At 35.7% G+C, this 21,863-nt stretch overlaps 1 protein-coding gene across 1 annotated transcript in view; it reads right to left on the bottom strand.

The window, feature by feature from the left end:
- The window catches only part of LOC126825413 (farnesyl pyrophosphate synthase), a 59,712-nt gene that overhangs the window by 21,819 nt on the left and 16,030 nt on the right, over positions 1 to 21,863 (bottom strand). The window contains exons 2-4 of the mRNA XM_050555099.2: positions 20,975 to 21,150; positions 3,704 to 3,838; positions 1,212 to 1,292 (exon numbers count right to left, since the gene is read on the bottom strand). Of these exons, the coding sequence (XP_050411056.1) occupies positions 1,212 to 1,292; positions 3,704 to 3,838; positions 20,975 to 21,130 (372 nt within the window). The 5' untranslated portion in view covers positions 21,131 to 21,150. The remainder of the gene's footprint in view (positions 1 to 1,211; positions 1,293 to 3,703; positions 3,839 to 20,974; positions 21,151 to 21,863) is intronic.

Raw genomic sequence — 21,863 nt, forward strand, 5'->3', positions numbered from 1 at the left:
TTTGTTTTTATATAGGTAGTCTTCATAAGTCAACAAGCCTCTTTGGCACCATTCCAAATTTACTTATTACCCTCATCAGAGGATTGAATCTTACTTTCCAAGTAATGTAGGGTTTTACCCATCACTGGCCCACAATGTTTTGTTCCGATCTGGATCAATTGACCGAGCAATTATTGAAGGATATAAATTCCTGGTCATGAATTAAGATCAAGATAATCAAAAACATTCAAATTTTTAATCTGGAACCACATATAGCCTACTTCTTCTGTCTGTAAGATGGTAGTTATATTTTGTAAGTGAGTGTTAAGAAATTCTTAGCTGGTAAGGTTACTCAGCAAACAAAAATCAAACCCAGAGTCAAACTTTACCTACGGAGAAGTTGACCCCTTACAGAAACGACTCTGATCGATTTTACGCCCGGAACATTACCGGAGTATAATCTGCCAATCAGAAAGTGTTTGTTCTGCCATCAGCCATTACACCGGAGTACAAAATACTCCATAAATTGAACAACAAATTTATACCATTATCAGGAGTCAAAATTCTTCGGAATTTGAATAGCAAATTTAGACAATTTTGATTCAAAGTAGATCACTCTCATCGTTTAAGCCAAAAAACTATTCTGGTCCTTTTATACGCCTTATAAAAATATGTACGCTCAAATCCGAGTGAAAACTATTTTGAACTCACCAAAATGAAATTTGATTGTTTATATAACAGATTATGATCCCACTTGTTCAATTTAGCAAGCCCTCCCAAGGGAAATGGCATCTATTATCCTATTCGGAAATAGCCAATGCCGTACACTCTCCGAAAAAAAGCCAACCACATCATTTAAAAGGCTGATATGCGAGTAGAAATGTTACGATACAAACAATTGGGCCTTTCACGATTGATCCTGATTGAGACATAAATGATGTGTCACGTCGGATAATATTTGAACCATTTTAAATTGAAATGAATTCACACTTAGGAACTTTCGCAAAAAAATGGCCATACAGTTTCCAAAGGGTCCCCACATTCTGCATATTTATATATTTTGTAAGATCAAGTCATCATATACCATGTACGCCAGTTGCCTAGTTTGGAGGTATTTGAGACCTGCTCAGTAAAATTGTCATTGGAGTGGTTGTACACTAACACTGGACATTAATAACATTGTTATTATACCCACAGGTAAAATTGATAAAAATATAATAATAGACATTTACTTTTTTATACCAACATGGCTGCCCTCTTCTTGTTATGGAGGAATCCATTATGTCGTCTGCTATCAAGAAATATGCTTGTAACTGGAAATATATTGTTTATAATACTTTAAATCTTGGAAATATTGCAGTCACTAGAGATTAAACAAACCAACAGTGAGGCTGATGTCCCCAGCCAAAATCCCAAAATAAATAGATGACACATACTAATTAATCGCGCATTTTTTTTTTTTCAAAAGTATCGAGCAATCAAACTATACAATAAGTTTCATCACTCGCTATCAGATAGAATCTACATTATCTTGTCCCAAAGCATCGACTAATGAAACTGATTAGCTTCAGCTCAAAATGTTAATCATTGAACTCAGTCAAGAGATTCACTGAATCACCTAATGAACATCTACATCAATTTGAAAAATTCTGCCTCAATTAAAAGCAGAGGTGTTATGTTCCAAAGTCTTGACCAATCAAATTGCTTATCTCTCCTTAGCCTAAGCAGAAAATTCTCACCATTGAACTTAGTCAAGGTAATGATATAATGAATCTATATTCAGAGTTTCATCGCTCTCACTTCATTATAACCAAAGTTATCGTGCCCCAAGGCATCAACCAATCAAATTGCTTATCTCTGCTTACTCTAAGCAGAAAATTCTCATTTTCGACCTCCATCAAGGCATTCACCTAATAAACAACTACACCAAGTTTGAACATTCTAGCTAAATTAGAATGAAAGTTATCGTCTTAATGAATTAATGAGGTAAACAAATAATGCCAGAATAGATCCCAAGCAAAATCAGTGCAGTCGGTCGTATGATATGAGCAGTCGGTATCAAAATAAATGCTCACTGCACACGTCACTCTACTCACGCAAAACTTTAGTATAAAATAACCTTGTCGACTTATCATGTTTGAAAAAAATGTTTTTCACCAAATAGTCGGTTTCAAAAAAAAAGTGCTCACCGCAGTCGGTCTTAGACTAAATGAATTAATGGGATGTTTTCTGACCATCAGAATTCTGCAAATTCTCTCCCCAAAGTCTAGGGCATTTCAGAGACCAAGTAAGCGCCCCATTGAGGTAAAGTGCCCTCAGGCCCAGTCCTCAAAAATTAAAAGCTCAGTTACATGTTGGCGCTCAATTCCATTATGCCATCATTCTTCAACTCCTTCTCTGACTTTTATTATCTCATCACTATCATATTCACGGTTACAGTGAATCGCCCAGTTAGTAGTACCACTAGTGAGTGAGTCGTGGGTCAAAAGACTGTAGAATTGTTAGTTCTGTCCCATTTCTTATCCTCTCGTTAACAAGAATTTGGATCCATTTGCTATGACATTGACTAAAATCGTCAGGCCCAGTCCCAAAAATTAAAAGCTCGGTTACACATCTCAAATTTTTTCGCGCCTGCGGCGCTCGATTCAATTATAACATCATTCTTCCACTCCTCTATTGTCTTATACTGTCTCGGCACTATCATATTCACGGTTATACTGAACTGCCTAGTTATGTTAGTAGTGCCACTGGCACTGGTGTGTGGGTCACGTGGGGCGGCAGACTATACAAAAGTTCTGTCAACTCTTGCAAAACAGGCGGAATTGGCAGGGGCAGATCTCGAGATTTTGTCTAATTGACTCACATTTCTGGCCCCCTCGTCCACAAGAATTTCTCCCAGCAATGACCTCAAATGCCAAGATATTGACTCAATTTTTCAAAATTTTCTCAGGTTGCTCAGTGTTATAGGCACAACCCCTATCTAGATCCGCTACTTCACATGGCCCCTACAAAACTCGCACCTGTGGTGCTCGGTTCCTGATTGCGTCACTCGTACTAGGGGTATGGGCATCAGTCGGTCGCATTTTCGCTAAACACCCCCCCAAACAAAATCGTTATGTACGCCCCTGCCCAAAGCATCAACCAATCAAATTGCTTATCTCTGGTTACCCTAAGCAGAAAATGCTCATCTTTAAACTCCATCAAGGCATTGACCTAATACACACCTACACCAAGTTTGAACATTCTAGTTTAATTAGAACTCTAGTCTCGGCCAATCAATTTGTTAATCGCTCTGCTTACCCTGAGCAGAAAATACTTATTATCGAACTTAGTCAAGGTATTGATGTAATGAAACTATACACCAAGTTTCATCACTCTCACTTAATTAGAACTAAAGTTATCGTGTTCCAAAGCATCAACCAATCAAATGGCTTATCACTTATTACCCATAGCAGAAAATGCTCATCTTCGAACTTGATCAAGGCATTGACCTATTAAACACCTACAACAAGTTTGAACATTCTAGCTCAATTAGGAGAGTTATTGTGTTCTAGCTCAATTAGAAAGTGAGTTATTGTGTCCCAAAAAGTGTGACAGACAGACTGACGGAAGGACAAACCCATTTAAATAGTCCCCTGCTTTCCTCGAAAGGCGGGGGACAAAGAAAGTATTGGCCCTGGATCCAGAATGACAAACTAATCAAAAATATCAATACTCTTCTCACCAATTCAACACACCAGCCCAATACCCTTGCTCTTCTAATATTGTCTTCTGTAGGATTTGGAACAAGTTGACAATATGATGTAACAACAGCTATACCTCGATTCTTTTTACCAAAGGGTACATTATATTCTATAACCTAAAATAATTAATACCAGTACATTATTTATAATCATCATGATGCTGTAAGATACATTCATTTGAGAAGTGACACTACATATATCTACAGAAATACCATATTGTTACTTCATTTACCACACATCCCAGGTCTCCCTTTTTATTTATTTCCTTTAATTTGTAGTCATATTGGCAGATAAAAGCAATCTACTTAACCTCAAGGAAACATATTTTAAAGTTTGCAAACCCAAATAACTCAAATATTGGATGTTAAAGACCACGTAAGATCAAAAATCTAAATTTAATGTACGTATAGCCCATGGTTACTGTATCAACTTTACGGCAAGTTCACACCTATCTGTTTAAAATTAAGTCCGCTGTTAACGTTTTAGTATCCGACACGCCAAAACGCTTTACGATTTTTCAATTACGACCTTAATCCGGTTGATTGGCTGGTGACGTCACAGGCACTACACATAGGATATACATTATGTATACAATATCTCACTGTCTGTACAATATAGCACTATCAATACACACGGCAACTGGACAAGCATCTATTGACGGTCCAATTACCACGTGACTGGCCTAATCATAATCACCGAATTATCGTCTTTCATTGGTATAGATTAAACATTTGTGATTGGAATATTTTAGAGTGAATTTAAAATGCCGTAGATCAATTTAAGCTGCCTTTGTTTAAATAGGCCACGTGTCAAATGAAGATGACTCAAGCAATTAGCGCATTTACCGGTAATTTGGATAACCCCGTAATACTTGATATCCCAAACTTAAGTACAGAAATACAAATGATGCCAGTCAATTGTCGATATATTCATTATTAGCTATTCATAATAATAATAACCATTTCTATACACAAAGAACAACTTGTATCGTAACTCAATTTGAAATTCACAGCGAATATGGAATTTTCCGATGAGCATGCATAGATCGCCCTCATTTCTCAGCCAATCAACGTTGGGAATCTTATTGCCATGTACGGTTCAATGCACTACGGGCGTAGTTACTGAGGTTAAACTTTGGCGCGAAAATTCCATGGGATTCATGGACATGAATATCAAATACGCAGAGTTCCTGATGCCGTTTGGTGAGTGATTAAACTGTCAATGCAATTGTAAAATACTTTTATTATAAAGAATATTTCATATCAAGTCAATTAAATGTTGTTTAAAAGCCAGTCAACAAATAATGCGATGCTACTTGATTACAAAAACACAACAATTAAATAATAATTATAAACAACTGATGAGTAAAACAATAAATGTGTGTGTACGATTCTACCATTAGTTCATTTGAAGGTACGACACGTTGCACCTAGAGTGATGCCTTTGATCTGGCCGGCGTAAAAAAGATAATTACCTAATCAGCATTCTTAATCCCACTAACAATCACTACTAACACCGAGATGTAAATTAATTAATGACCCCCAAATCTGTATAAGTTTAGTCGGATTGATTAATTAATGACTGATGTTAACGACACGACTATTATTATCAATACACAAAGATAGTTAGATGACACTTCTCAATCTGTCTGTTATTCCATTTTGATGGTTACCAACAAAATTTATTTGTCCTGTATATTGAGATATTTTTTCGCATTTCATTTTTACGGTCTATTTCAGAGTAATAAAGTCAAATCCGCCGTACAACGATAAAGGATCGTCATTTACAAATCGCTTTTCATTCATGTTTGACTTTTATGATACAATTTGCGTGACCACATCTTTTTACCCCTTTACTTTTTTACTCGGGGAAATTAGAACCACAATACTCTTTTGACGAAAATGTATCTCTAATCAATTGGACTGCACACGATGTATTAAAAGGGTACTAAAATTGCTGTCATGAGAAACCAATTCTAAATTGAATCTTAAATTAAAATGAATTACAAAACAAATTATTCCGTAGTCAATTGTTTTATTTAATTAAGGAACTAAGGGGGATTAAGGAACCAGTCAGGCGTTAATGAGTACACACGCCGGCTGTATATACATGTAGGTAATTAAGGAATAAACATTCCGAATATGCATTCGGTCACTGTGACGTCACTGGCGTCTGAGGGGATTAAGAGTGTTTTCGATAAATGGCAAAGTCGTTTTTACGGGAGGTCCATTTTTACGACTTTGAGTGAAGATAACTGAATTAATTTCAATCAGATTGATGTGAACTTGCCGTAAAGTTGATATTGTAACCATTGGCTACACATATCCAAAAGTTTCCAAGCCCATCTTATGTGCACTTTAATGAAATATTTGAGAATATCATTAATAATACCGCCAGTACATGTCAAGGTTTAAACTAGAAATAGGGACATCATACAGTTTTCGATTCTGTTTGTTTATTCCATTGCATTTGGTTATATTCACACTAATTGTCTAGTAGGCTATTTAATAAATGAATAATTAAATCGTTCATTAAAAGTTAAAAAAACAAAAGCTCTTTTATTACATTTCTCAACCCTTGCTTCACTTTCCTCATTATCATTATTAAACACACAGTCATGCTTTATTTAGTAAGTTATACCGTACCTGCTTAATAAAAGTGGACTTTTACAAGAGAAAAAAAAAACAGCGGTTGCCAGGCAAGATACGCTCACATTTTGCAAGAGATGGATAGAGAACAAGATAAAAACAAAAGCGATTATTTGTACAATCAGGGGCCATAATCCAGAAATTTCTGGTCTGAAATGTGCAAATACATGTAGGGACTGAGATCTTTGGGATATAAAGATATATTTTAAGTTTCATCAAAACAACCCTCATATTACATACTTTTACACACTTTGCGTACAAAGAGCGGCCATTTTTCAGGCATTTTGTTTCAATTTTCCGTGATATATTTAAACGATTTTTAAAATTGGATAAAAAATTGTGACCTCTAGAGAATCCACAAACTAACCAGCAGCTGCCAGGCAGAAAACGCCCACATTTTGCAAGAGATGGATAGAGAAAAAGCTAAACACTAAGCGATTTTTTGTAACATCAAGGGCCGTATTTTGGGAAGGTACGATCAGATATGTGCGAATATCGACAGGAACCAAGATGTTTGGGTTATAAACATGCAATTCTAGTTTCATTAAAATTGGATCAAATGTCACACTATATCTTACAGATAACAGAAGATCAGCATAATTGATAAGACCTTTATTGAGAACATGAAATAGACATAAATCAGGAGGAGCTCTATTCCAAGCCCTGACTTGCTGTCAGTAAGTTTAACTCCTGCTTATATAGCGTCTAACAATCAGGGAAGATGGACAGGAGTGATAATCATATATGGTATTGTTTATTAGCAAATTATGGTGTCTGTATTTACTGCATATTTCTTTGGAAGTCATTGTCAGGTCAAGGTATGGGATGCACTGACCACTAATACATTCTCTTTGAAGTTCTGTCTAGTGTTATACACGGATCACGTGTAGCTTGTAAACAACATATTGAATAAATTAGATGTTTAATAAGATCGTGCCTTAACAGAAGTTTATAGAGAGTTTAAACGTCAACTTCAGGTATAGATCACTTTGTCACACAAAACTGTGACCTCTAGAGGGTCCACAACCTTGATATACCAGATGTTTACACATTTGCGTCGAGGGGCAGCCATTTGGTTTGGCAGATTTTGTCCGATTTTCACGAAATTTGAACTCAACCAACATCACGGTGTAACGGTGATATATTCGAACATTTTTGTAAATCAGATAATAATTGTGACCTCTAGAGGGACCACAAGCTAAAAAGATAGGTTGCCAGGCAACGAAACATATGCCCACAGCAGCTAAATGGTCCGGGCAGTCAACACGAATTGTCGCATATTTTTACTTTTTTCGGTAATAAAACATTTATAATACACTAAAATCTGATTAAGAGCAACAACACATGAAGTAATTATCAGAAAACCATTAGAATTTGTTTGGTTTTATAAAGTTCTGCCTAATGCTAACGTTTTGTATACAAAACTTTTAATATCATGGATTTAGCTGTTCAAGTCATATAAATTCATTGAAAATCAATATACTTGTTCGTCTCAAGATCTTGTATCAATCTGAAGTCAATCGGATGATAACTTTAGCCTTTAGAGCGTCACAAAGTGATCAAGGGCCATAACATTGGCAGTAATTATTGGGAATTGTTGAAAATCAATAGGATTCTTCGTCTCATGACCTTAAACACTGTGTATAAATTTAAGGTCAATCTGATATTAACTTTGGCCTCTAGAGTGCCTACAAGATTTCTTTTTTTTTTATAAGCAATATTTTATTCAGATTTGTCAGATATAAAATCATGTATTTACATTTTAGAAATAGATAATCAATGTACACACGCAAGCGTGATTATAGTGAAAATATATTTCTTGAAGTGATCAAGGGCCATAACTCTGGCAGTAATTATCGGAAATTGCTGAAAATCAATAGGCTTCTTCGTCTCATGACCTTAAACACTGTGTATATTAACTTTGGCCTCTAGAGCGTCCACAAGATTTTTCAAAGTGATCAAGGGCCATAACCCTAGCAGTAATTATCGGAAATCGCTGAAGTTCAATAGGCTTTTTCGTCTCATGACCTTAAACACTGTGTATAAATTTAAAGTCAATCGGATATTAACTTTGGCCTTTAGAGCATCCACAAGATTTTTTGAAGTGATCAAGGGCCATAACTCCGGCAGTAATTATTGGAAATCGCTGAAAATCAATAGGCTTCTTCGTCTCAAGACCTTTAACACTGTGTATAAATTTAAATTCAATCAGATATTTACTTTAGCCTCTAAAGCTTCCACAAGCAATTGTGGACACTGGACCGCCGGATTGACGGGGGTGAGCACAATATATGACCACATTTAAATGTGGGAGTATAAACAGGATTTTTCGTACAATCAGGGGCCATAATTCAGGAAGTTACGATCCTATATGCGCAAATATCGACAGCAACCAAAATTTTTGGGTTATAAACATTGTTTTCTAGTTTCATCAAAATCGGATCAAAATTGTGACCTCTAGAAGGCCCACAACCTTGGTATACCAGATGTTTACACTATTTGTATAGAGGGGCGGCCATTTTGTCTGGCAGTTGTCGTCTGATTTTCACAAAATTCGAACTCAACCAACATTGTGGTGTAACGGTGATATATTCGAACAGGTTTTTAAATCAGTTAATAATTGTGACCTCTATAGGGACTACAAGCATCATTTTGGTCCGATTTTCATGAAATTCGACCTCAACCAACAATATGGTGTAACGGTGACATATTCGAACGTTATTTTTTAAATTTAAATCAGATAATAATTGTGACCTCTTGAGGTACCACAAGGTAAAAACGCGATTTTTCGTACAATCAGGGGCCCCAATTCAGGAAGTTATGATCTGATATGCACAAATATCGAAAGGAACCAAGACCTTTGAGTTATAAACATTCCTTTCAAGTTTCATCAAAATCGGGTGAAAATTGTGACCTCTAGAGAGTCCACAACCTTGATATACCATATTTTTACACTATTAGCGTACGAGGGGCAGCCTTTTTATCCAGCAGTTTTGGTCCGATTTTCACGAAATTCATACTCAACTACCATTAGGGTGTAACAGCGATATAAACTTACATTTTTATTAAATCGAATAAAAATTGTGACGTCTAGAGGGGTCACAAGCTAAAAACGTGATTTTTTATACAATCAAGGGCCATAATTCAGAAGTTTTGATCCGATATGCGCGAATATCGAAAGAAACCAGGATCTTTAGATTACAAACATGTATTTCAAGTTTCATCAAAATCGGATCAAAATTTTGACCTCTAGAGGGTCCACAACCTTAATATATCAATGTTTACAGTTTACACTATTTGTTTACGAGGAGTGGCCATTTTGTCTGGCAGTTTTTGTCCAAATTGAAATGAAACGAAATGCAATGTGGTCTTATGGCACGTCAGCTCCAACCAGGCTATATTGCACCAAACATATGGTGAATAATTATATCACAGAAAAACAAGGGTTGTCGCATATTTATTCCTTTGTAGGTAATTGGGGGCCTTTACAAAACAGTTCCATACAGATCGGATTATAATTTTTGCCGTATGAGGGTTCACAAGGTTGAACAAAGTGAAACAAGGGCAATAACTCTAGAAGTAATAAACGGAAATTGCTAAAATTCATAAGGATTCTTATCTTTACTAATTTAAATTACGTATGTAAATTTCATACAGATCGGCAGATAACTTTTGATGTTAGAGCATTCACAAAGTTCAATACAGTGAAACAAGGGCCATAACTCTAGACGTAATAAACAGAAATTGCTGAAATTCAATAAGCTTCTTCGTTTCACTAATTTAAATAATGCATATAAATTTCAGAAAGATCGGATCATAACTTTTGGCATTAGAGTGTTCACAAGGTTCAATAAAGTGAAACAAAGGCCATAACTCTAGACGTAATACACAGAAATTGCTAAAATTAAATAGGATTCTTCGTTTTACTAACTTAAATAATGCATATAAATTTCAGAAAGATCGGATGATAAATTTTGGTGTTAGAGCGTTCACAAGGTTCAATAAAGTGAAACAAGGGCCATAACTAGTAATAAACAGAAATTGCTGAAATTCAATAGGCTTCTTTGTTTCCCTAATTTAAATATTGCATATAAATTTCACAAAGATCGGATGTTAACTTTCGACATTAGAGCGTTTACAAGGTTCAATAAAGTGAAACAAGGGCCATAACTCTAGACGTAATACACAGAAATTGCTGAAATTCAATAGGCTTCTTCGTTTCACTAATTTAGATAATGCATATAAATTCCAGAAGGATAGGATGGTAACTTTTGGGGTTAGAGCGTTAACAAGGTTAACCAAGTGAAACAAGGGACATAACTCTAGAAGTAATAGACGGAAATTGCTGAAATTCAATAGGCTTCTTCGTTTCCCTAATTTAAATATTAACCAAGTGAAACGAGGGACATAACTCTAGAAGTAATAAACGGAAATTGCTGAAATTTAATAGGCTTCTTCGTTTCCCTAATATAAATATTGCATATAAATTTCACAAAGATCGGATATTAACATTTGGCATTAGAGCGTTCACAAGGTTCAACAAAATGAAACAAGGGCCATAACTCTAGACGTTATAAACAGAAATTATTGAAATTAAATAGGCTTCTTCATCTCACTAATGCAAACAACATATATCAATATTAAAACAATTGGATGATAACCTTTGGCATTAGAGCGTTCACAAGAAATTGTGGACGATGGACGGACGGACAAACGGACGGACTGGGGCGACGGCAATATACGTCCACATTTCTATGTGGGCGTATAAAAATGAAATGAAATGATATATATATATATATATATATATATATATATACACAATTAAAATTGATGATAAAATCCTGTCTCTTTAAAAAGTCTAACACTTTACCATATAAACTCGGTTGGGCAAACATGTGATGTAATGACTGACAACGGTAAAATTTGATCTAATATTCTTGAAATGCTTGCACTCAATCAAAATGTGCTTAACTGTCAAAGGAACATGACAGTGCTCACATTCTGGTTGAGGTTCACGCTTAAAAATGAAATAATAGTTAAAAAAGTATGACCAATGCGAGAGCGACACAAAACAACTTCATCTCTCCTGTTAGTTCTACAGAAGTTGGGCCAGTCTCCTAAGAGAGGCTTAAAGGAGCTAAATCGCTAATATTTGGGACCTAGAAATTGACCTAAATGGGTCGCAACGCATATAATAATGTAATCTGATTGTATATAAACTGATTTACATTCAATTGTTTCCGTTTTGACTCTTAATTTCAAATCAGTTATGTCCAGCGAAATACGGCCTGTGTCTCAACACATATATAATGTGTTTTCAAGATAAAGAGGATTTAATGAACTTCAAAGCCTGAAAGATGGCCTGGAGTTCAGCAGTAAATATGGAAGTAGCAGGAGGAAGACAAACAGAAATGGTCTCAAATGGTGTGACAGTAGCCGAAGCTACCCGATCGCCTTCTTTGGAACCATCTTTCTTTTTGTTTTTTGTAAGATCGAGATCGATCTTGGGAGGAGATATAGACGGTGGTGGTGTCTCAAGAAAGGAGTATTCGCAATACTGTCTTGAATGATACCAGCCCGAGAGAAAAGGGGTTGAATGTGAATACCGAATGATGGAATAACATTAGTTTTCAGTAAATATAGATGTTCATGATAGGGTCTAAACATGGTGTTAAATGAAATATGATGAGGCAGAGATGCAATTTTTGTAGCATACTGCAGTGCAAGTTTATCACGTCTGTCGTGCAATGAGGGATCGTGCGCCTCGACATATAAACTCTGCAATGGAGATGTTCAGAATGCTCCTAAACTGATTCTAAGTCCTTGGTTGTGTATGGTGTCAAGCTCTTTGAGATAAGACTCGCGGGCTGACCCATACACAATACACCCATAATCTAGTTTAGATCTTATTAATGCTCGATATAATCTGAGCAGGACCTTACGGACTGCTCCCCAGTCAGTGTTTGATAAGACTCTCAATATGTTGAGGGCTTTCAGACATTTCTTCTAGAGGCTTTTAATATTGGGAATAAATATGGCGGGGTATCGGGTTCAAAATGCAATCTAGAGTAAAAGCAGAAAGTCAACAGCAATTTACAATAGATACTTCTAGAGTTATGACCCTTGTTTCACTTTGTTCAACCTTGTTAATGCTCGATTGATGAAAGTTATCAACCGATATGTATGAAATTTATAATATGCATCATTTAATTTGTGAAACGGAGGTCTATTGAATTTAGTGTTGAAACTACTATTCGGATATCCGTTAACAGATACAAAATAATTTTATGCACAGCTGGACACACTCTATCGTTGTAAAAAATAAAATCTCTGTCACCTCTCTTCAATCAATGCGAAATAATAAGTCAAAGTTGGTGAATTTTCCCAATTGTAATCTCTGATTCTCTATGAAATGGCCTACTACTTTCATTCAGGGTTAGCCAGCTTTCTCCGTTTCTTCACCAAATCATTTGCCAGCGCTCGCAGGTAGCAGCTTGAAACCCGCTCGAGCAAAACTAGTCTCTTTGATGATGAATGGTATCCAATCCATGATGGCCGCGCCTAAGACTGCAGAAAATATTGTTTTTTCTTCATTTTTGGCCATTGGATGATAACTTTTGGCGTTAGAGCGTTCACAATGTCCAACAAACTGATACAAGGGCCATAACTCTAGGCGTAATAAACGGAAATTATTGAAATTACATAGGATTCTTCATCTCACTAATGTGAACAACATATATATCAATTTTAAAACAATCGGATCATAACTTTTGGCGTTAGAGCGTTAACAAGAAATTGTGGACGACTGACAGACAGGGGTGACAGCAATATATGTCCACATTTCCATGTGGGCGTATAAAAATTTCAAGAATGAAAGAATCGACGAGGTGTTAAAAATGTGGGTAGACTAATCACCGGAATTCATTTACAATCCCCAGAATTCACTTTGAAGATATCAGAATTCACCGTAAAATCTTCCTATTTAATTAATTTTCCTTTAAAGGACAATATTGGTGTCAGTCATTATAAAATATGTGATAGAACTGGTTAAATACATCCCAAATATAACTTTAACACAGAGATCATTGCTACGGGAGATGTGTAACAAGCACGCGAAGAAACGGGAAGTGACGACAAACATGACAAACACGAGTTATCATACTATATAACTGATTGAAGCAACGAGCAATAACAGACATGCGATCGAATTTCATTTCACTGATAATTCAGTTGAAGATGAAAAGCTATTATATGAGACGGTGAGAGGATATCTGACAATTCAAAAAAAGAATTGGCTGTCATTAGATAAAAGATAATGAACAAATTAGAAAAAGTCTGTGCATTACCATGTTTTTATTGAGAACAGAATGAATAAAAACGGGTGAATGCACGGGATTTTTCTATTTTTCTCGTTTTCCCTTATCTAGTGACAGCCAATTCTATTTTAAGACCTTCGTATTTTCTAATATTTTACATAAATAATAAATTACTTTAAATCACCAGGATTCACTTTGAAAACATATAAACATCGGAATTCACTTTCAACATATCGGAATTCGCACTTAAGACCTTCGTATTTACTAATATTTTACATTAATAATAAATTACTTTAAAACACCGGAATTCACCTTGAGAAAATCGGACATTGAAAACATATTATAAACACCGGAATCAGTCATTGTTTTTTGAGGCGCGCGATCGCTCTCGAGCGCCTGTCGCGCACCCGAATGTCGACTGAGGGGAGGTTTTTCTCCCTCGCCTTAAAATTGAAAATCGCTCTCCATATTTGTAAATCATGGACATGTATATATTTGGTTCTTTTTTTTTCAAAAGAGTGTGAAAGACTCACATTCCGTGCGCCACCATGCTGTCATTGTGAACATTTATTTGGTGTATTCGATTAGTATAATGTGATCGCACAAGGTAATAAAATTCTGATGAATATGTTGCTAAAAATAGATGGTGACTGTGCACCATTGGTTAATTTAACTGAAATGAAAAGTAAAACTTTCGCGAGACGTGAGAAATTACGAGAGATGGCACGTGAAAATTTCCAATGAGAATAATTCCGGAAGAAATAGATTATATTTTAATGGAATTTTCAAGCGTTTATGATTATATTTTGAATAGGGGTTATGTTTTTAAACAAAATTTATACAAGCTATATATATTATTTAGAAATGTCGACAAGTATTTCTATTGGAATAATCCGTCAATTTGGGGCTGCTATCAAATCCAAACTTTAAATTATATACGATGAGCTTTTACACATTACTTCATTACTCGCAGCTTCGGTTAATCTAAATCAATCATCCATACAGCACGTACAGTAAATCACTCCCGCGGGTCGCTTAATGGTATGTTACGTGGTCAGAAAGGCGCCAAAAGATTGGGACTACTTGTATATTCTTACGCTGTTTTACTCGGCGAATAATATCCGCTGTGACAATATACATCTACTTTATGTCACCCAATTCATTTCGGTGGGAGCAGATATTGAATAAAGCCATTTCACACACACATACGAGTACATTACATGCGCCTCATATATTTATACAATATCCACGAGTGTGTTAATTCTCGTCTTCACCCCGTTATAATTTACTTATTTTGAGTACACTTTCTGAATGATTCCATTCTTTTGTACGTCCAACTTGTCGATTTCCTACTGCATATATAAGTACCCTGCAGTCCATGAGAAATGATATTTTTTTTACTGGACATTTGGGCAGGTATTATTCCAACTATTGCTGTACCGAATGAGATTTTACTGGTCCAAAAAAGTTCATACCAAAAATATGCATAAAATAAGTAATAATGGCCTAAAACTCGAAAAACAACAAACAGTATTTTCATTCTATTGTTACTTAATATTATCTATGATACACGTAAATCATTATTATTTTCTATCAACAATAGCTTGGACTTATAATTAAATTTTTATCGCGCCAATATTTACAATTGTTTTACTGTTCTATAAATAGACCGCGTAAAGAAAATATAATCCCTTAGATGACAATCGAGTCTACCAGAAGCCAATGTTATTAATACAATAAAAGGACTTTCGTTTTAGTCTGGATTAACCTAGCCTACTACTTACTAGACAAGCTCGATATACGGTACTACGTACTCGAGATAAGATTTTGTTTACATTTTAAACAATAGTGAAATTAACACAATAAATTAAACGAGAATTCAACAGTCCGTGCACAAAGTGCCGTCAGTCAGTGCCAATACGGCGATGATTTAATATTTGTAAGTTGAGTGTCCGTTAACCCGTCCACAAGCAAACCCGTCCACAGTTAAGGTAATACCGGTACTTGACTTGTATATTATTTAATTGATTAGAATAGATCACTTTTACTCATTGGTTGTTTATATTGTTTTATTTACCTAATAATCAACTAGCTTGGCTCGCCATCCCAACAGCGATTAGTTCGAGTTCAAATTCTTTATTCCTTTAAGCCAAAGACTCATCAGGTATAACATATAGTACAAACAAATAAATAAATACAATATGTACAAAAACAATATAGTTGACCGATGTTTTTGTAATAAAGAACAACAGTATTGTTTGTTGATTAGCGTTATGATTTTAGACAAAATGGTAAGTTCACCAATGTTTTTGTAATAAAGTAGACCCGTATTGTTTGTTAATTGACTTTATCCCATGATTTAAAAAATTGGCGATGGTTAATATTGGCTCAAAAATAATTCCTTAAATTGCGCCGGAGCCCCTTTTAGATTAATTGAATTCGCATAAAAACAACAAAGAGTGGCTACGTGCGATTTTATTCTTTGATCTTGATACATGGGACATTTCTGTTATTCAAACAAATCTGCACGAGAATGACAACATACAAGTTGACAGTTACCATTGGTTTGGGGTTCATGAAGAATAGGCTCTTCTATCGAGCCTACAGTTATTCTTTTCAAAAATAAAATGAGTGCCTTGGATTTTTGTGTGGATTTGATAGCGGTTATACTTTACTAATATTCTCTGACATCGGAGACTTGTGTCGCGTTCATTTCATTTTTGCGGTAAGTACGAGCTTCTTATGTCTGATTTGAAAGCACTTTCGACTCCAGTTGCAAGTTCTATTTGTCACTTTTGTGACTTTCGCAGTGTACCCCCTCCCACCCATATTATTTTAATACGTCATAATACATTATTATCATATACCGGTGACGGTCAAGATTTGCTCAATACTTTTCGCCAAGTAACACAGCGTAAGAATATATAGTCCCCGTGTCGAACCCAACATCTCATGTTTTCGCGCGTTTCTGACCACGTGACGTACGGTTAACCGCATTGCGAAGTGATTTACATGTATGGCACTGTGATTTATGAATGGTTGATTTAGATTAACTGAAGCTGCGAGTAATGAAGTTATGTGTAAAATCTCATCGAATATAATTTAAAGTTTGGATTTGATAGCAGCCAATAAGATGAAATGATACTTTTATAAAATTGTAAGTTATTCATTGTTTGCATACACGTACATTGTGGCACCACGTTATACATGTACAGTGTGTTAGAAATACGACCGTAGCTGCCTTGCCAACGGTTAACATATCTTGTATTCAACTTAAAAAAATTACATTTTTTGTCAAGATGCTTACATCGGGATGATATCGGCACTCAAGCGATTCACCGTGTTTCACCGCGAAACACCATAATTCACCGCGAAACACCCTATTTCGCGGTGATTTGGCTAGCTGCCGTTTCGCTAGCGATTCTCCAAGATTCCACCGTGAAATAGAGTGTTTTTCCGCGTTGTTCGGCGATTATAGTCCCAAACTCCAGCACTGTAGTGTATGTAACCAAGAATGACCCTTACACGCAGTTATTGATCTTCAGAACCATTTCCCATACAAACAACTAATCACTCTCCTTAATATCAGATCATTCTCCTTAATTTCTAAATCACTCTTCTTATCGAAACTGGGAGAGCTTTTTTAGGGGAGCGATTTTTTCAATTTGTTCATTAAGGGGAGCTTTTTTCGGCTCTCCTCTAAAATTCAAAAAACAACGACTGCGGAATTCACTTTCAAAATATCGGAATTCGCACTTAAGACCTTCGTATTTACTTATATTTTACATTAATAATAAATTACTTCAAAACACCGGAATTCACTTTGATAAAATCGGAATCTGCCCAAGACAATTGTATTTACTTATATTTTGCATTAATATTAATACTAGAATGTATCTACTGTAAAATGATATTTTGAGATGGTCAACTCAGGAAACACAATATGATTAGAACGCAGCAGCAGTAATCCATGTAAATTGTCAAACCGAACATTTCTCGAATGTGGAGCAAAATGTTCTCAGTGTAGATGAGCTAAGTTTATTCGAAAATTAACTTGGTAATAATAAGCCAATCAAATAAGTCTCATCAATAATGGTTTCAAGTAGTCCAGATTGTTAATTGTCTTGTATCACTAACGAGACGCAAAAACACAGGGGTCACAAAATTTCAGCTTAATCCTTGCTGATAACAATGATGTGTTCAGTAGTTATTCTAATAATTAATTTGCAGTGGATATGAAGTTCACATTTATGTTTAACCTGTAAACAACAACAATCTATGGTGGCTGACGCAATCACACGACACTGCTTGTCCTGTTATTTTGATGGAATATCAAGTGATGCATATTGTTATTCATCTGGTATAAAGAGATTGTCTAGGGTAAGTCATGTTACCAATGTTGTTGCTCTGAGTGTTTAATGTCCACTTCCACCCAAGGTGATATCAAAGACAAATATTCTTATTTTCATTTTTAATTATCTTAGTTAATCTATAACATGGTTTAATATATACTCTTCAAAAAAAGTTGGGGATATTGAAATGCAAATACCTATGCAGGTTGTGATATGATAAATAGTCATGGACACTTGACATGCTTTGAGAGCATGTTCACAGATGAAGAACTTATCGCCCAACAGAACCACTGAGCTGCACGCGTGACACACAACAGTGCCATAAACGTGGGAGGGGTTCATTGTCAAATTTGACACTACCAGGAAGGGTTGATGAAAACTGGCGTGTGCTGGTTTATCCTATCCATGTTTGCTTTCCTATTGGTTCTTGCATAAGATTTACTGTTTAGCATATCTTTGCTTTAGTGTGTTACGTTTAATTTGCAATGAGACGTCTTCAACATGATGAACGTCTACGTGCTATTGGCAAGCCATCGTGCTTAATGTGTCACAGTCTGTGATCAGCAGACTGTGGAAGCGGTACCAACAAACACACAATGTTGATGATAGACCTCGTTCAGGTCGTCCTAGAGCCACTACACAAGCTAAATCGTCCCAGCGGTCGCCAAGGGTTGTCGCATATTTATTCCTTTGTAGGTAATTGGGGGCCTTTACAAGACAGTTCCATACAGATCAGATTATAATTTTTGCCGTTTGAGGGTTCACAAGGTTCTACTAACTGAAACAAGGGTCTCAACTCTGGAAGTTGTTGAAATTTGACAGGCTTTTTCATTTTACTAATTTAAATAATGCATATGTCATACAGATTAAATGATCACTTTTGTCACAAGGTTCACAACCGCCATAACACTAGAAATTATTGACGGAAATTGCTAAAATTCAATAGACCTCTGTTTCACAAATTTAAATGATGCATATAAATTTCATACATATTGGATGATAACTTTCATCAATCGAGCATTAACAAGGTTCATACAGATCGGCAGATAACTTTTGATGTTAGAGCGTTCACAAGGTTCAATAAAGTGAAACAAGGGCCATAACTCTAGAAGTAATAAACGGAAATTCAATTCAATAGGATTCTTCTCTTTACTAATTTAAATGACGCATGCAAATTTCATACAGATCGGCAGATAACTTTTGATGTTAGAGCGTTCACAAGGTTCAATAAAGTGAAACAAGGGCCATAACTCTAGATGTACATGTAATAAACGGAAATTGCTGAAATTCAATAGGCTTCTTTGTTTCACTAATTTAAATAATGCATATAAATTTCAGAAAGATCGGATGATAACTTTTGGCGTTAAAGAGTTCACAATGTTCAATAAGTGAAACAAGGGCCATAACGCATGCAAATTTCATACAGATCGGCAGATAACTTTTGATGTTAGAGCGTTCAAAAGGTTCAATAAAGTGAAACAAGGGCCATAACTCTAGATGTACACGTAATAAACGGAAATTGCTGAAATTCAATAGACTTCTTCGTTTCACTAATTTAAATAATGCATATAAATTTCAGAAAGATAGGATGACATCTTTTGGCGTTAAAGAGTTCACAATGTTCAACAAAGTGAAACAAGGGCCATAACTCTAGAAGTAATAAACGGAAATGGCTGAAATTTAATAGGCTTCTTCGTTTCCCTAATTTAAATATTGCATAAAAATTTCACAAAGATCAGATGTTAACTTTTGGCATTAGAGCGTTCACAGGGTTCAACAAAGTGAAACAAGGGCCATAACTCTAGACGTAATAAACAGAAATTATTGAAATTAAATAGGCTTCTTCATCTCACTAATGCAAACAACATATATCAATTTTAAAACAACTGGATGATAACTTTTGGCGTTAGAGCGTTCACAAGAAATTGTGGACGATGGACGGACGGACGGACGGACGGACGGGGGCGACGGCAATATACGCCCACATTTCTATGTGGGCGTATAAAAACTTCAAATAAGCCGCCCACATGAACTGTTTATGTTCATGTGTAGGCAATTGGCCTGTTATTAACATACACTGGTTACCTCTAATAAAAACAGCAGTCAGCAGTGCATTTCCGCAGTTTTGTATTGTTTCTGAATATCCCCAACTTTTTTGGAAGACTGTATTTGAAATGAATTCCGGTAGTCTTTGAAATAAATACACCTACAGCGCCTTCATCAGGCTTGTGGAGGGATGAAAATAGTTATTTGTTATATTATAATGTATTGTACATTTAAAATAAATTAGTTTTATGGGAGGATTCGGGGGTTTTCGAAGTGAATTCTGGTGATTTTAAGTGAATTCAGGTGGTTAGTTGGGCCCTTAAAAATGTCCATACAGAATGTTTTATACAGAAAATCTATTGTTATGATTGAGTTTTCTGTGGAATTGGAGAAATAAATGTGGGATGTTTTACAGTTTATTTATCTATATCACTAGTTTAATTCACAAACCAGTAAAGGGCACTAGCCCAGGACTAGTACGGCTGAATAGATCACTAGCCCTGAAGTTATTTTTGGTAGCGTGGTGGATTTTTACAACCCTGGTCCACAAGCTAAAAACAGGATTTTTCGTACAATCAGGAGCTATAATCCATGAAGTTATGGTCCGATACATCCCAATATGGACAGGAACCGAGATCTTTGGGAGATTTACCTATATTTCAAGTTTCGTCAAAATCGGATAAAAATTGTGACCCGTAGAGTGTCCACAAACAAAGTGTTGACGGACAGAGGCAACGACAATATGCGTCCACATGAAAATGTGGGCGTGTACTAAAAAGAGTTGTTCGATTCTTTGACCTTTGTGAAAATTAGCAGTTTTGTCATTTTTGAAAATTATCTGCTTTATCAACCCTACATGATTGCATGACCATAAATCTATTGAGAATTACCTTCTTAAACCACTGGATAGCATCTGATATTTCATTGTCTTTAAGGCCAGTTTTAGTGAGATCATCAACAATAGCAGGAAATATGGCATCAAATTCTTCTAATTCTCTACATGCTTTATTTCCCTTATTGTTTGAGCAGCTATTTTGTCCAGCCATTTCTCAAGTCTTGATGGAAACTACGAAGAATAAAATATATAATTTGAAAGGTAGAAAAAATCGAAACTCATCCTTCAATTTCTAAGAAAAAGATCTGTTGTCTGTCTATAAAACATATGTCCACAGCCAACTGGAATTCTTTTTAAAGTTCCTATCATTATTTACTCACACCCACACAAAGCATGGAAATATACCCACATAACAGCCAGGTGAGCTAGGTCTAGAAAAAAAAGAAGATAGGGCCGGGTATGTTTAATTACCGGTAGTCCTAATATACAATTAACTTTTTTTCAATTTCTTATTGCCATTAGGGGTCGTCTGTCCAACCTCGTTGGTTTTCACCGGGTCCTCTCGTTTCCTCCCACTACTAAAGAGCCCTATGCACAATAGAATTATTGAAATAAAAATAAACCAAATGTTATAGTCCCGATATGAGCTATTGAATAAGACCTAACCCTAGCTCACTAGCCTAGAAGTCTAGGGTTTGCTCCCTGTGTTGGTTTCCCTTTGTCAGTGGTGCAGAATGGAGGAACTGACAAGAAAAGCTGTCTAGTTGTTTGCATGAGAAAACAGCCGAAACAAATAATGATGATGCCCGAATAATATCTTGTTTAGATTTCATGGAACCCGTGGTCTTCAAAGTTGGTCGCCAAAACATATAATGATGATTCCCGAAAAAATGTCTCTGTTTATTAAAACGATATTAAAGATACATTATGGGAGATTAGATAAA

Source organism: Patella vulgata, chromosome 6 (genome assembly GCF_932274485.2).
Source record: "Patella vulgata chromosome 6, xgPatVulg1.2, whole genome shotgun sequence".
NCBI lineage: Eukaryota > Metazoa > Mollusca > Gastropoda > Patellidae > Patella > Patella vulgata.